The sequence below is a fragment of the Gracilinanus agilis genome, chromosome 2 (genome assembly GCF_016433145.1).
Source record: "Gracilinanus agilis isolate LMUSP501 chromosome 2, AgileGrace, whole genome shotgun sequence".
Taxonomy (NCBI): domain Eukaryota; kingdom Metazoa; phylum Chordata; class Mammalia; order Didelphimorphia; family Didelphidae; genus Gracilinanus; species Gracilinanus agilis.
In genome coordinates, this window is record NC_058131.1 from 573,002,580 (window position 1) to 573,019,763 (window position 17,184).

Genomic DNA, 17,184 nt, shown 5'->3' on the forward strand with positions numbered 1-17,184 from the left:
GTACCTTGTCTATTTTATCTGTTTTTTCAAAATACCAGCTTCTAGTCTTATTTATTAATTCAATAGTTCTTTTACTTTTGATTTTATTAATTTCTCCCTTGATTTTTAGTATTTCTAATTTAGTTTTCATCTGGGGATTTTTAATTTGCTCACTTTCTAATTTTTTGAGTTGCATGCCCAATTCATTAATCTCTGCCCTCCTTAATTTGTTAATATATGCACTCAAGGATATAAATTTCCCCCTGAGTACTGCCTTGGCCGCATCCCACAGAGTTTGGTAGGATGTCTCATCATTGTCATTCTCTTCAAAGAAATTGTTGATTGTTTCTATGATTTCTTCTTTGACTAATTGGTTTTGGAGAATCATATTATTTAATTTCCAATTAGTTTTTGATTTGCCTGTCCAGGTGCCCTTACTAATTATTGTTTTTATTGCATTATGATCTGAGAAGGTTACATTTATTATTTCTGCTCTTTTGCATTTGTTTGCAATGTGTCAATCTTTGTGAATGTACCATGTGCAGCTGAAAAGAAGGTGTATTCCTTTTTGTCCCTATTCATTTTTCTCCACATATCAATTAAATCTAATTTTCTAGGGCTTCATTCACCTCTCTTACCTCTTATTTATTTTTTGGTTTGATTTATTTAGATCTGAAAGAGGAATATTTAGATCTCCCATTATTATGGTTTTACTGTCTATTTCCTTCTTGAGCTCTGCCAGTTTCTCCTTTATGAATTTGGATGCTATGCCACTTGGTGCATACATATTGAGCAGTGTTATTTCCTCATTGTTTATACTGCCTTTAATCAGGATGTAATGACCTTCCCTGTCTTTTTTAATCATTTTTACTTTGGCTTTGTCAGAAATCATAATTGCCACTCCTGCCTTCTTTTTCACATTTGATGCCCAAAAGATTTTGCTCAAGCCCTTAACCTTAAACTTGTGTATGTCGACCCACCTCATATGTGTTTCTTGTAGACAACATATGGTAGGATTTTGGTTTCTAATCCACTCTGCTATTTGCTTCCTTTTTATGCGCAAGTTCATCCCATTCACATTCAGAGTTATAATTATCAGTTGTGCATTCGCTGACATTTTCTTATCCTCCCCTTTTCCTACCCCTTCTTCTTAAACTATTTCCTTTTAAACCAGTGGTTTGCTTTAAGCCGCTATCCCTTATCCCCTCCCTTGATTAACTTCCCTTTCTACCCCCTCCCTTATTATTCCCCTCTTTTTATTTTTAAAGGCCTAATGAATTCCCTCCCCCTTCTTCTCCCCTCCCTTTTTTGACCTCCCCACTCCCCTGCTCCCCTTGGTTTATCCCTTATGACTTTCTCAGTAGGGTTAGATAAGAGTTTTATATCCCAGTGAATAGTATAGCTACTCTTCCCTCTCCAGGTTGATTACACTGAGAGTAAGGTTTAAATATTACCTCTTAATGCTCTCTTCCTCTCCTTCTTTTAATAGTAGTTGTCCCCTCCCCTTCCCATGCCCTCTTTGTGTGTAATATAATATCCTATTTTTCTTATTCTGTCAAGTTTCTCTTGATGTCCCCTACTATTCACCCCCCTCTTTCTCACCCCCCCATGTCATCTTAGACCATTTAGTATTCCACCCTCTCCCTGTGAATTATTCTTCTGATCACTATAATAGTGAATACTATAATATTGAATAGAGTTCACTACAGAGAATTATACATAACATTTCTCCACATAGGAATACAGATAATTAGATCTTACTGAGGCCCTTAAAAAGGCAAATTTTAAAATTATGAGTTTTCTTTCTTTCCCCTCTGTTTCTTATTTACCTTTTCATGTTTCTCTTGATTTTTGTGGTTGGATATCAGACTTTCCATTTAGACCTGGTCTTTTCTGTGCAAATACTTGGAAATCTTCAATTTTGTTGAATGCCCATACTTTCCCCTGGAAGTATATAGTCAGTTTTGATGGGTAGTTGATCCGTGGTTGAAGGCCCAGCTCTCTTGCCTTTCTGAATATCATATTCCAAGCCTTGCGGTCTTTTAGCACGGAGGCTGCCAGATCCTGTGTGATCCTGATTGGTGCTCCTTTATATTTGAATTGTCTCTTTCTGGCTTCTTGTAAGATTTTTTTCTTTTACTTGGAAGCTCTTGAATTTGGCTATTATATTCCTGGGTGTTTTCTTTTCTGGGTCTGGTGTAGAGGGTGATCTATGGATCCTTTCAATGTCTATATTGCCCTCTTATTGTAGGACTTCAGGGCAATTTTGCTGAATAATTTCTTTTAGTGTGGAGTCCAAATTTCTATTAATTTCTGCTTTTTCAGGAAGACCGATGATTTTCAAATTGTCTCTTCTAGACCAGTTTTCTTGGTCTGTCACTTTCTCATTGAGATATTTCATGTTTCCTTCTATATTTTCAGTCTTTTGACTTTGTTTTATTTGTTCTTGTTGTCTTGAGAGATCATTAGCTTCTAATTGCTCAATTCTAGCCTTTAGGGACTGGTTTTCCTTTTCAATCTGGTCATTTCTGGTCTTCAGTTGACTTGCCTCACTTTCCAATTGTGAAATTCTGCCTTTTAAACTGTTATTTTCTTGCCTGATTTCCTTTTGAGCTATTTCCCATTTCTCTAGCCAAATCTTTTCCAACTTTCTTGTCATCTCAGATTTGAACTCTTAAAGAGCTTGTGACCAGTTTTCATTATTTTGGGAGGGTCCGGATGTGATTGCTTGTTTTTTCTCCTCTTCTGTTTGCTCGGTTGTCTGGATTTTCTCTGTGTAAAAGTTGTTGAGTGTTAAAGATTTCTTCTTCTTGTTGTTAATCTTTCTCTTTTGGCCTTCCTGATTCTGGGTTGCCATTGTTAGCCCAACCCATTCTCAGCTTTATCCTCGCGCTCAGGGTCTGTCTGCACTCTTTCGGCTCCTTAGGTCTCGCGTCTGGTTGTTTTCAAGGTCAAGCCCCCTGATGGACCCCCTTGCTTGATCCTCAGCTGGAGGTTCCTTTACAGGTCTCGGGGCGCTGCTTCCACAGTCGTATACCCATCTGCACTGGTTCCCCACTCAGGGTTTCAGAGCCTTCGCTCACGCCTGTGTCTGCCTCCACCCGCGCCTGCGCTCCGTTTCCGCGCTCAAGGTCTGTGTGCGTTCTTTAGCCTTTTGGGGTCCTAAGTCTTGCTGCTCTCATGAACAGGCCCTGGAGCTGCCAATGACTCAATGGGTGCCCCAAACTGGCTCTATTCTTTTGAGCTGGCTTTGGCGTTGTAGGTAGTGTTTGTGTGTGTGTGTGTGTGGGGGGGGGTTGCTCAGCCCGCGATTTGGTGAGAGCTGTTTCACCCCTTTATAGCATGGAAATGCCCAGATTCCACATACCTTCCACACTGCGCCCTGTTGTGGGGTCCCTCTATTCGTCTGGATTTGTTTTTATGTCTCCTTGAGGAGTCCTGTATGTTTCGGTTAGGAGAGGTTAAGCACTGCTTTTTACTCTGCCGCCATCTTAACCCGGAAGCCCTCAACTCCTGTATTTCTTAACTAGCGCCTAATTGTTTTGACAATTACAGTTTTGTAACATAGTTTGAGATCTGGTATTGCTAGGTCCCCTTCCTTACCAGATTTTTTTTCCATTGATTCCCTTGACTTTCTTGTTCTTTTTCTCCTCTAGATGAATTTTATCATTATTTTACTAGCTCTATAAATTAATCCTTTGGTAGTTTGATTATTATAGCCCTGAGTAAATTTCTTAGGTAGCATTGTCATTTTTATTATAGTGGCTCAGCCTACCTATGAGCAATTGATTTTTTCAATTCAAAACAACATAATTTAGGGCAATGAGGGGTATATTTCTAAAATATTACTAAATTTTAAAATGTAGCTATGTATTTGTCTTTAGGTGATTTCAAGTGCCCAGTCAAAGAAGAAGTAGCAATTACCAGTGGTGAATGGGAAGTTCTTGGCCGACATGGATCTAATGTAAGTCCTTTTATTTTGGTCAATATCTACCTTGTCATGCTATAAAATGAATAAAGCAAATAAAATTGATTCCTGGTCTTAGAATAGATGTTAAGTTGTGCTTGGGTTGGTGAGAAATTTGCCTTTTGTTTATCTCACTCATTAAAATGATTTAATGAGTATTAACATTTCATTATCTGCCCTTCATGGTAGCTTGAATTTTGCTTTGTCATACTTCTAATTACAATGTGGCATTGCTGTTTGAATATTTTGGATCAGAAATTATCCAAAGGATTACTGGCTTCATAGGATCCTGAAGAGCCATCATATCATTAATGTGTAACATATACAGTCGGCTTGATGTGTGCTGCTAGCATTTAGAGGAGGACTGAATGTAACTGCCACAAATTGAGATGAGATTTACTAAAGGATTATGTGTACTAGCTACTGTAAATGCTGCCTTTTAGTCTTCAAGGTTATTATAGAAGTGCAGTGAGGGGGTGGAAATAAAGAACAGGAACCAGACTTGTTTGTGTGGATAAAGAATCATAAACAGTTGGATGGGAAAGAATTTAAAATTTAATTCCTGGTTAAAGTCTAATATTCTCACAGTACACATTATTTTCTATTCAGAGACTCAGTGTCCTTTTATTACTTGCTAAATTTTTTGAGTCTACCTGACAGGGAAAAGAAAAAGCAGCAGAAATATTTGATTCTTTTGTGTCAAAAGAAGAATAATCAGATTCTCAGTCTATCAAAGAAATTCCCAAAATTATCTTCATGCGGGTCTGAAGATTAGCCCAGGACTACCAATCTATGGCAGTAATGCCACCTAGATAATTGCTGGCATCATTCTACCACTTGTCATTCTTTATCCCATTTTTCTCTTCTTATACTACTTTTTTTCTCCCTGCATATGTGCCTTAGAAGAATAAGTGAATTGTAATAGCATTATATTGACTGATGGTCCTCAAGACCCAGCTTCTTATTCCAATCCAATGTCATAGAATCTTACAAGTCTGGAATTGAAAGAGATCATTTAGCCTGAACCTTCCCTCTTACAGATGAAGAAATTGAGTCACAAGAATATTAAATGACTTGCCCAAAGTAGTGAATGTCAGAGACAGGGTCTCAATGCATTTCCTCTGACTCCAGAGTTCATTGTATGTACTATGCTCTCATTAAGAGAAAAGTTAATTAAATCTTTGAGATTTTTGAGTAAAGTAACAAGTAAATTTGGACTTATGGAAAGAAGAAGAATAATTCATATTTACATATACTTTTATAATTTTTATAAAACACTTTGTTCACAACAATCCTAGGAGTCAGATAGTGGAAGTGTTGTTATTCCTACTTTACAGAAAAGAAACTAAGACTAAGAAATGTGTTAACTAGTGATCACATAGTTCATAAATGATGGAGTCCAGGACCTGCATCCAGGTCATCACACTCCAATACTACTGATATTTCCATTCTACTATGCTCTTCCTTTCTGCATGTGGGCAGGGAATTGACTAATCATGTTCAGTTTTGAACAGTCTGACTCCCAGATGCTATTTGAAGACTGTCTCTAAAAAGGACAGTCAGTCCTAACATTTTACAGGGATTAGCATATACCTGGGAAGTCATGTCTGTGTCCTTCCCATACCTAGTATTTGTCTTCTTCCATGAAGATTCTTCATATCCCATGGTACCCAGTGTAGCTTATTTATTTCTTCATCAAGCAAAAAATCTTTTTCTTTAATTGTAGAAAACACTTGACTTTTTAAAAAAGAGATATTTTTTATTTTAAGGTTACAACTAGGCCATCTGAAAAAGTCATTTTGAGTTGTAGTAAATATTTCATAAATTGTTATTTTTATAAAATAGATTGTTTATACTTACAGTAGTAGTATATAAAGAAATTACTGAAAAGAATTTTTTCAGGATCTTAATGCAGTTTTTTAAGAATACCTAATTTCTGCTACTGAGAAATTTTGTATACTTTTCAAATAAAGGAAACTTTTTTCACTGCACTTTCTTTTACTTATTTATAATCTATGTGATTATTGAAACTCTGACACTGAATTCAAATGTTCCAAAAGAATTTGAAATCGCATGTTTTTCATATGTGAATGTAGTATGTGTAGTAATTAGGAGGGCCTTAGAGTCCAATTACTCAGGTCCAAGTCTTCTCTATGACACTTCATAGCTAAGTGACTTTCAGCAAGTTTTAGCCTTGCATTGCCCTCAAGAACTCTCAAAGATTCTTAAGTTGTAGATGAGGTGCCAGTCTGCTTTAGTAAAGATTATTTTCACTAAGGTACACCCAAGAAATCATTGGTCTGGACCAAAAAAAAAAAGAAAGGATAATGCTTAGAATAATCCTAACTAGCTGGGAAATGCAGTAGATGATAAAAATTCTTCAGACACCGAGGACAAAGTCACATGTAAACCCACTTCTTTTGTCAGTACCTCAAAACAGCAAGAAATACCCACCAATAAAGTAAGAAAAACAACTGAAATAGGAAAGAACTTTCAACAAAGTAAATTTGAAGTAATTCAACAAAGTCTTTGGTTTTCCATTCAGCCCTTAGCACACCTGTGGTACTTCCCACTTCTTGTTTCTTGCTCTAATACTCTGTGCTCTCTATGATGAGCCACATATATTAAGAAAAAAACAGGCTAATGGTATGGTATTAACAATAAGGTATTTTGCCACCCCTCAGCTTCTCTCCTCATCAGCTGTTCACCTGGACTTCAACATTCAGTCAGCTAAAGTTTATGAGTTCACCAATCCCCAATAGTCTGAGTGAGAGAACAGTGCCAGGGCTGCTCTGATGCTAGAGGAACATAAAGAGAGGGAGCGAGACCAAATAAGAGATTAGTATTTAAGTCAAGCTTCTCCTCGGCACCTGAAAACAAAAAGGTACTAACTAGCCTAAAAAATAACAAAGAAAAGTGATAAAAGAAAAGAAGTTCCTACAAGGAAATCCCCAAATGAAAACATACCAAAAGGATTGAGAAATGCCCCCCAAAATACTCTTATTATAATAAATTAACAAGATGCTTAAGAATAATGTAACTATTTGGCAGGCAACTAAGTGGCACAATGATTAGAACTCTGCACCTGGAGATAGAAAGCCTGAATTCAAATTTGGCCTGATACATTTAGTAACTGTGCAAGTCCCTTAACCCTGTCTCTGCTTCAGTTTCCTCAGGTGTGTAATGGGGGAAATAGTAACACTTACCTCCCAAGATTGTTGTAAGGATTAAATGAGCTAATATTCATAAAGCACCTTAAAAATCGTAAAAGTGCTTTGTTAGATGCAAACTATATGTTATTGACAAAGTTGAACATAATTCTACAAGAAAAAATAGAAACTTTCTACAAAGTAGATAACTTCTAATCATTCTAGCTTAGAAAATTAGAGTTGTATAGCATCTTTGAAATGAAAGGAGAGCAAGTGTGAACTATTCAGAAGGGCAAAATGTAGGAGCAGCTAGATGACTCAGTGGATAGAGAACCAGGCCTGGAGACAGGAGGTACTGGGTTTAAATCTGGATTCAAATAATCCCCAGTCGTGTGACTGGCTAGTTACCTAGCCCTTAACACTCTTCTGCCTTGGAAATGATACTAGGTATCACTTCTAAGCCAGAAGGTGATGGTTAAAAAAAAGAAGAAAGGCTAAGTGAAAATATAAAAGCTTCCTTTCTGAAAGGGGGAGGAAAGATTGTAGTTCCTTCAAAGTCTTAAAACTTCTAAGGAAACAAAGACAAGTTCTGAATGAAATGAAATGAAAAAGGAATTGAAATAACCTAAGAAAGAAGAAGAGTCGAGAATTTACTATTTCTTATAGGTAAAGTGGTACAGAAAAAAAAAATCATTCAAAGGAAGTAGAGGCAATGGAATCAGTGAGGATTTCATAAGCCTCACTTTTACATGAACTTAGAAAGGGAAGGTTAAGGTATTCAAAGAAATTTTGGTAGTAAAAGTTTAAAAAGTAAGTAGGTGTTGTAGGGGTCAGAGACTGAGAAGTGGAAAGAACTTCTAAGGCCATCTAGTCTACTCCTCTAATTTTAAAGATGAAGGAATTGAGATCCAGGCAGGTTTAGTAATTTATCCAAAACCATATAAGCTATCACTGTCAGAGATGGGATTTGAACCCAGACCTTTTAAGTACAGAGATATTGCTCTTTCTCTTCAGGTAGAATGGAGAGAGAATTGTTTTAAGCAAAACAAACGACTTTATAGGTCTGATCAGGAAATGATAGAGAGGAGAATGGCAGGACCTAGCTAGCAATTTGTGTATAACCCTGAAGAGAAAGGAAAGGAGGAAATTGAGAGACTGGGATTGAATAGCTCCTAGGATATTAATTTTACAGGTCCTGGTGTGGGTTTTTATCTTTTATTTCAAAAAGTAAAAACCTGTAGTAGTATCTGTGATAGTGTGAAAAATCAACTTCATAATTACAATAGATATAAATGGATATAAATGGAATTAACCTTCCCATAAAAAAGTAAGAGGGTAGCTGAATGGATTTCTAAGTCAATCCAGGGGCAGCTAGGTAGCTCAGTGGATTGAGAGCTAAGACTAGAGAGAAGAGATCTTGCATTCAAATTTGGCCACAGACACTTCCTAGCTGTGTGACTCTGGATAAGTCACTTAACCACAGTTGCCTAGCCCTTACCACTCATTTTTCTTGGAACCAATACTTTATCAATTCTAAGACAAAAGGTATGGGTTTTATAAAAAGAAAAGAAAAGAAACCCAACAATTTACTATATATATATATATAGCCCCCATCTAAAACATAAAGGTGCATATAAACTTAAAATGAAGTGTTGTTATAGTATTATTATTTCTTAACTTGAATCCATAAAAAGAAGGGATAGCAATAATGACCATAGACAAAACAATAGTAGTAAGTAAATGCTTTTATGAGAGGCAATTTGAGAAACTATATTATGCTTTAAGTGTACCATAAACATGAGAAGAGTATCAAATTGAATATAGCAATAAGGAATAGACCATTGATTTATTAGCATAGGGAACTCCTAGATAAAAAAACTTCTCTACTAATGTGGGCTGGCACCCTCTTTTCAATATAGTCCTAGAGATTTGCTTAGAACAGTGGTTCCCAGACTTTTTTTGGCCTACCGCTCCCTTTCCAGAAAAAATATTACTTAGTCCCCTGGAAATTAATTTTTTTTTAATTTTAATAGCAATTAATAGGAAAGATAAATGCACCTGTGGCCATCACCGCCCTCCTGGATCGCTACAGCACCCACCAGGGGGAGGTAGCGCCCACTTTAGGAATCACTGGCTTAGAACACTGACATATACAGAACACTGACTTGACCAAGGTTACACAGTGAGTATGTACCAAAAGTAAGATTTGATCCTGGCTCCGAGACCAGTTCTTTAGCTGTTAATCAACATTGCCTCTCAAATAAAATTTACATGCATTCACTTCCATAGCATTTAAATACTTAAAGAAAAAGTTAACCACTTACAAAATGGACTTCAAAACAACTCTTTCAGGCTTAGACAAATCTGTCAAGTAAACTGGAAAAGAAATTATGAATATGAGCAGAATATTAGAAAAAGTAGATATCAGAGGCCTTGCAATTCTTAAGTGGGAATTGCAAGGTATGTATATTTTGTGTCATAATTTAGTACCTTTGCAAAAACTGAGCTTGTGTTAGGGTGTATATAAATCCACAAAGTCAAAATTATTAAATAAATCCTTTTTAAACAATTATATAATAAAAAGTGTACTCATTGAGGGGAATCTGAACATAGCTCAGACTTAAATAGATAACAACATAAACTTTAAAAATGTATATATCAAATAAATCATAAAAATAATTGTAGGAAAGAGAATGGCAATTTTCAGATCATGTGACCAACAAGATGGCTGACTAAACATTTTTCTCTGATTCTCACAACCACTCACACCTTTCTAAGATTAAAATAATACAGGAGAAATAAAGCAGTTTCACCTGTCTCCATGGCATGGGACCCTAGGAATCTAAATGAAATGAAAATTCAATGAACTAATACCAGAGAAGGCTAATGATCCCTAACCCCTAATATATTCACCACTTAGCATACTCATTTGCCCACTCTTCTCTGGAAGTAGGACTACACAAATTGACCCACAGACTTCCAAGGGAACTCAACTCTACTCTTCTTACCTCTACCCCTTTCCTCCCCCAGTACCACAGAAAACCAAAAGGAAGAAAAACCAAAAGCTTGGGCTAGGATTGCAATCTGTGTTATAACAGAGGTCAGCAAGAGAACTGAGGAATAGAGAGAACTGGGGAAGGATATGTGTGTGGCTGTGAATCATACCACTCATTATGAGAGCAAGAGCCTAAGCATCCAGCTGGATCCAGTTCTGCCCCCTTCCCCCACCCAAAGTCACTTGGGGCAGAAAGTGAAGTTGATGAACTGTGAATTTCCCAACATGAGAGGAAGCCTAGAAGGCTTTCCCAGCTCTGAGGGAAACAACTCTCAAAAGGGAGTTCAGAAAGTGAATGATAGGGGATTGAAAAAGAAGAAAAGATTGAAGTTAACAAATATTTCAAGAAGTGAAACACCTAAAGAACTTGAGTATGAGCAGATGAACCATTAGGGAATATATTAAATAGCAGAAGGGAATATGGCCTCCAGATCAGATAAAAGAGTCAGATATCTATGAATAAATGCCGAAAGACAAAAATGAATCAACATATGATGAAACAGAGGTCCCTATGCCTTTCCAAGAGATCATGGAACTGCAGCAGGATGTTCTAGAATGATTTAAAAGAAAAATAAGAATTGTGAATGCAGAATTTATTGTCTATATAGTAGAAATAATTGACAGAACAGAAAATTTGAATCTAAAGTGGCGAGTCTTCTATAGAAACAAAAGAGAGAATAACTGATTGGGAATGATAATACATGAAAATGAAGAACAATCTGGAAAATATCAGTAATAAATTTAAATGTTCTAAATGTTTTAGCATCTAAATTCATAAAGGGAAAAATTAACTGAATTATGAGAAGGTAAAGATTAACATGAGAGTAGTGGCAGATCTTAATATCCCTTTCTCAGTTTTAGATAAATCTAACAAAAAGAAAATCAAAGGGAAAATGTAGAACCAAACAAAATCCTGGAGAAAACAGAGCTAAAAGACTTAAACTGTCTTTCAAATGGGCCCATTAAAGATTATATATATTTTTCAGCATGGAACTTTTCCATGTATGTATAGATCATAAAGTAATAAAAATAGTAATCAGTTCAAGTAGCACAAACAAAAAAGACTCAAATGGGAACTTTATAGTAAAATCTAAATAATTAATGGGGCAAAGAACAAATCATAGAAACAATAAATATTTTAAAGAAAATAATTATGAAACAACAAACCAAGATTTCTGGGATACAACTATAATAGTCCTCAGGAGAAAAAAAAACATATCACTACAAACATATGATAACAAAAGAAAAAAAAAGGATTAATGGACTGAATATACATTTTCAAAAAAATGAAGAAGCCCACAAACCTAAAATGAGCACAAGATTTTAAAATTTGGAAGAATAGATAAATGGAAGCTAACCCCCCCCCAACAACTTCCAACTGTAGAAATTATAAATAAAACTAAAAGCTAGTTATTTGAAAAGACTTGCTTGATAAACCTTTAGAAAATCAAATCAAAATAACAGATGAGCAAAGTGAAATCATAACAAAACAAAAAGAAACAAAAAGAAAAATCAGAACCTATTATATATATACAGTTATAGTCAAATCTAAGAACATAAAAAATTAAAGAAATATCTTTAAAAATATCCATATTTTAGTAGAATTTTAAATAGAGATTTAAAATAGCCCAAGGATTAAGTGACTTGCCTATGGTCACATGAGTAGGAAGGCCAGATTTGAACCCATCTCCAGGCCTGACTCTGTATCCACTGAGCCACGTAGCTATTCTTCTATCAAGCTTTTAAATGGCAATTCATACCAATACAAGATTATTCTCAACAAATGAGGAAAAAAAATTGACTAGATTCTTTTTACAAGAAGAACATAGGCTAAAACCAGACCTAGAAAGGATACCATTATCATTAATATAAAGGATATCAATATCATTAATCAACTAATCAATTCAGAAATTTTAAATAAAATGCCTTCAAACATGTCATAGCAATTTAAAATCATTCATTATGACCAAACTGAATTTTATAATGGGATGCAAGGATATTTTAGCATTGGAAAAATAATCAGTATAATCATATTAAAAAATAAAAACTTTCTACCACATAATTACCTTAATAGCTTCAGAAATGTCCTTGGACAAAATAAAAAACATTTATGCCAAAAGTCCTATAAAATATAGCCATAGAAGGACCTTTTTTCAATACCGTAAGAAGTATTTATTTATTTGTTTGTTTGTTTAAGCCCTTAAGCCCTTAAGTTTGAGCCAGTACCTTCCGTCTTGGAATCAATACTGTGTATTGGTTCCAAGGCCAAAGAGTGACAAGGGTTAGGCAATGGAGGTTGAGTGACTTGCCCAGGGCCACACAGCTTGGAAGTGTCTGAGGCCAGATTTGAACCTAGGACCTCCCATCTCTAGGCCTGGCTCTCAATCCACTGATCTACCCAGCTGCCCCCAGAAGTATTTATTTAAAAACAAAAGTAAGCAACACATGTAACCAAAATACACTAGAACCTTTCCCAATAAATTCAGGAGCAAAGCAAGAATGTCTACTCTCCCCAGTAGAAATAGCCCAGGACCCATGAGCCTTGAGAATAACTGTGTCCCAAAGACTACTGCTTCTGCTTCCAATCTAATTCTCACAGCCATCATCCTGGGAAGCAGCTCTGTGGATATGTAGTCTAGAAACTACTTCTGAAGGTTCTAGAGTCATAGTCACTGAAGATCCAAAAAAGAGTGTTTTTTAAAAGATCTTATCTCTGTGGAATGGTTCACATTCAGAAAGTAATGGAATTTTATAAGTGAAACTGACATTAAAGAGAGCATTACTATCTGTATTGCAGCTATATCCTAAGGACCATAAGACTTTTCTATCTTATTTGTATCTGAAACCTTCTAAACCCACTAGAATGTGAACTCTTTGAAAGTGGGGTCTGATTTATTTTTCTATTTTTATCCCCAGAGATTAGCATAGTGCTTTGGATATAGTAAGCACTTAATGCTTTTTGTACTCCTTCGTATGTTATGTAAACTACATACATGTAAAGATAAAGAGAGGATACTTGACCAAATTCTATGAGACAGAAATTTTTCCTGATACCCAAACCAGAAAGAGAAAAATTAAAGAAAATTATGTATAAATAATAGTATCTAACATTTATATAATATTTTAAAGTTTGCAACTCTCTTTACTCACATATTCTTATGTAGGCCCTGCAGTAGACCTGTGTGATAGGTGGTAAAGGTATTATTACCATTTTACATTACATTATATTATTACCATTTACATTACATTACCATTACCATTACCTTTACATATTACAGTATTACCATTACAATTTAAAATTCAAATAGCATATTAGCAAAGAGCATATTAAATTATTTCAAATACTAAATTATTTCAAATATTAAAGGAATAGCAAAGAGAAGCAATATATTCAAGAAATTAATATGATCAAATTGAGTTAATACAAGGAATATAAGAGTAGTTCAACATTAAGCAAACTCTGAACATGATATTAATAACAAAATTAATTAAAGCAACATGAGTGTTACATATAGTAGAGACAGAAAAAGTCTCCAACAAATATTACATCCATTTTATGTTAAAATGGTTTTTTAAGGCAATAAAAGAATCTTTCCTTAATATAACCATAAGTATCTATCTTAAATCAAGAACTACAGTATTTGTAATGGGAAAAACATGAATGGGAGAGAGGAGAAGCATAATTAATTTTTTTCCAAAAAGAAAGAAAATACAGTGAAAGCCCCAATAAGATCAGAGTTAAAACAAAGTAACTTATTTTTTTTCCCTTTTATTTGACGTAGTTCTCAAAATGACAACAAGAAGATAAGACTTTGAAATTGAGGTAATAAGCATAAGCAAAGATGAAGTAAATTTATCTCTATTTGCAGATAATGGGTCTACTTGGAGAACCCCAAAGAATTCATGAAAAAATTAGTCTGTAGCTAATAAGTTCTGTAAAATGGTATATAGGAAATGAATTTATAAAATCAACTGATATTTGTATATGTTACTAAAAATAAAACTAGAGGAGAAATAAGGTCACAAAAAAGTATGAAACATATGAGAATTAACCTACCATTATCTTACATAGTAAGACAAAACAAATTTTTTAGAAATAAAAGAACACCTAAAACGAGTTGAAAGGGATTTCATATTCTTGACTGGTCAAGTAGAATGAAAAGATGATATCATCCAAATTATAGATTTAGTGTTATACTAATTATTAGATCATCAAAATAAAATTTTATAAAATTATAATAAATAATTTTGAAGAAATCAAAGTCAAGACTATCAGGAAAGATAAATTTTAAAAAAAGGAAAGAGGCTTGGTGGTGATAGCAGATCTCAGATGATATAAAGCAGTAATTACAAAAACGAATTGGTATTATATTAAAAACAGAGAAGTAGACCTATAGGTTTGACTAGAGAAGCAAATTTTGGAAATAAACATGCACAGTGGTCAGATATAAAATAAAACAAGGTCCTGTGTAAGGGAGCTCTTACTCAACAAGAACTATGGAGAAAATGAGAAACAGTTTGGTAGATTTAGATTATAGATTTAAGTCAATATTTTATTATATATTAACTTCCAAACAAATAGATGCTATGTAAAAAATTCTGTGTTTTGGCATTATTTTTCAATAGAATCAAGTGAAATGTTTTATCTTTTACCATCATAGTGAGAGGAAAAATTTATAACCAGACAAGGAATAAAGGGAAATGAAGACAAAAGACATAATCTAAATCATTTTAAATTTAAAAATTTTTTTATTTAATTTATTTTTAAATATTTTTCCATGGTCCCATGATTAATGTTCTCTCCCTTCCTTCTTCTCTCCCCCCTCCTGGAACTGACAAGCAATTCCACTGGGTTATACATGTATTATCCCTTGATACCTATTTCTGTATATTCATTTTTGTACTAAAGTAATTTTTTAAAAACCAAAACTTCAAATCATATACCCATATAAACAAATTATAAATTATGTTTTTTTTCTACTGCATTTCTACTCCCACAGTTCTTTCTCTTGATGCAAATAACATTCTTTCTCATAAATCCCTTGGAATTGTTCTGGATCATTGCAGTGCTATTAGTAGCAAAGCCAATCACATTTGATCACCCCACAATGTTTCAGTTTCTATGTACAATGTTCTCCTGGTTCTGCTCATTTCACTCTGCGTTATTTCATGGAGGTCTTTCCATTTCATATAGAAATCAAGCAGTTCATTATTCCTTATAACAAAATCTTATTCCATCACCATCATATATCACAATTTTTTCAGCCATTCCCCAGTCTAGGGATATCTCCTCTTTTTCCAATTTTTAGCCACTACAAAGAGTGTGGCCATGAATCTTTTTGTATAACCATTTTTTATTATCTCTTTGGGATACAAATCTAGTAGTGGTATTCCGGGATCAAAGGGCATACATCCTTTTAAAGTCCTTTGGGCCTAATTCCAAATTGCCTTCCAGAATGGTTGGATCAATTCACAACTCCACCAGCAATGCATTAGTGTCCGAAATTTGGCACATCCTCTCCAATAGTTATCATTTTCCTATTGGCCAATTTGCTAGATGTGTGGTGGTACCTCAAAGTTGTTTTGATTTCCATTTCTCTAATCAGGAGGGATTTAGAATACTTTTTCATGTGCTTATTGATAGTTTTGATTTCTTCATCTGAAAACTGACTATTCATATCTCTTAACCACTTGTCAATTGAAGAATGGCTTGTAAATCATTTAACATTTTAAAACACTAAGGAACACAAAATTATTCCATCTGGAATCAGAAGGAAATACATGTAATGAGAGAAAATCTTTGCATTAAATATTTCTGCTTAGACTGTCATCTAGATTCTATGTGAAATTGGCACATATAATGATTGAGCCATTCCTCAACAGACAAATTATCAGACAACATATATACTTTTCAAAAGAAATGCAAACTATCACTACCTGAAAAAAAGTTCAAAATCACTGAGTAGGAGAAATGTGACTTAAAACCAACTGGAGATACTACCTTAATTACACTCATTAGGCCAACAAAAACTAAAAGATGAGGTGAGCTGGGGGGAAAATCTTGTTTAAAGGGTTGTGAAAAAGTAAGCAGGCTTCATTGATAGTAGAACTGTGAATTGGTTCAACTCTTATGGAAAAAAATAGACATGTGCAAAAGTAGTTACTAATTTTTCAAACCCTTTTTAACCCAAAGATCTCATTACCTGTAGTATGTAGCAGAAAAGCAAGAAAAACAAAACCCCAAGCCTTGCTAATACATTCATATTCATAACAGCATTACTTATGATAACAAAAAGCTGAAAACAAAATACATGCCAATTGGGGAATGGCTGAAAAAATTATATGTAAGTATAATGAAATATTACTGTACAATAAATATGAAAAAGCCAGAAAAATAATGATAATTGTGTAAAGTGATGCAGTTTGAAAAAAGCTGAGCCAGACAACCAGTATATAAGATGAGTACAACAAAAAGACATCAAAATTCTGGTTATAATCAGTATTAGATATCATACTGCCAAAAGTTGAAAGCCACATCCTTATTTTCTGTTATTAATCATAATGTTTGCTAATCAAAATGTTTGTCTTGTGTCACAAACAGAATTTTTCATGAAATTTACTTTTAAAAATAAAACAAAATCAGACTTTTTATGTCAGTAACACATGAAGTTAGCCTATACTGCTCTAAATCATTGTGTTGTGCTTTTTTAAAAATGAGACTTATGGGGGCAGCTGGGTGGCTTAGGGAATTGAGAGCCAAGCCTAGAGATGGGAGGTTCAAATCTGGCCTCAGACATTTCTCAGCTGTGGGACCCTTGGAAAGTCACTTAACCACCACTGCCTAGTCCTTACCACTCTTCTGGCTTAGAACCAACACACAGTATTGATTCTAAGATGGAGGGTAAGGGTTTTTTAAAAACTGGTATTTTCTGTAATTTTCTTAATAAAAGTGCATACCCTGATCAGGCAGGAAACTTCCAGCTCTTAACACATCCTACCTTTTATTTCATTGCTAAAAGGATTTAGTTTTAGTT

At 34.5% G+C, this 17,184-nt stretch overlaps 1 protein-coding gene across 2 annotated transcripts in view; it reads left to right on the plus strand.

The window, feature by feature from the left end:
• DPP8 (dipeptidyl peptidase 8) overlaps positions 1–17,184 on the plus strand; it is a 78,447-nt gene that overhangs the window by 46,397 nt on the left and 14,866 nt on the right. For both annotated transcript variants that reach the window (XM_044665343.1, XM_044665344.1), the window contains one exon: positions 3,864–3,943. In XM_044665343.1, the coding sequence (XP_044521278.1) occupies positions 3,864–3,943 (80 nt within the window). The remainder of the gene's footprint in view (positions 1–3,863; positions 3,944–17,184) is intronic.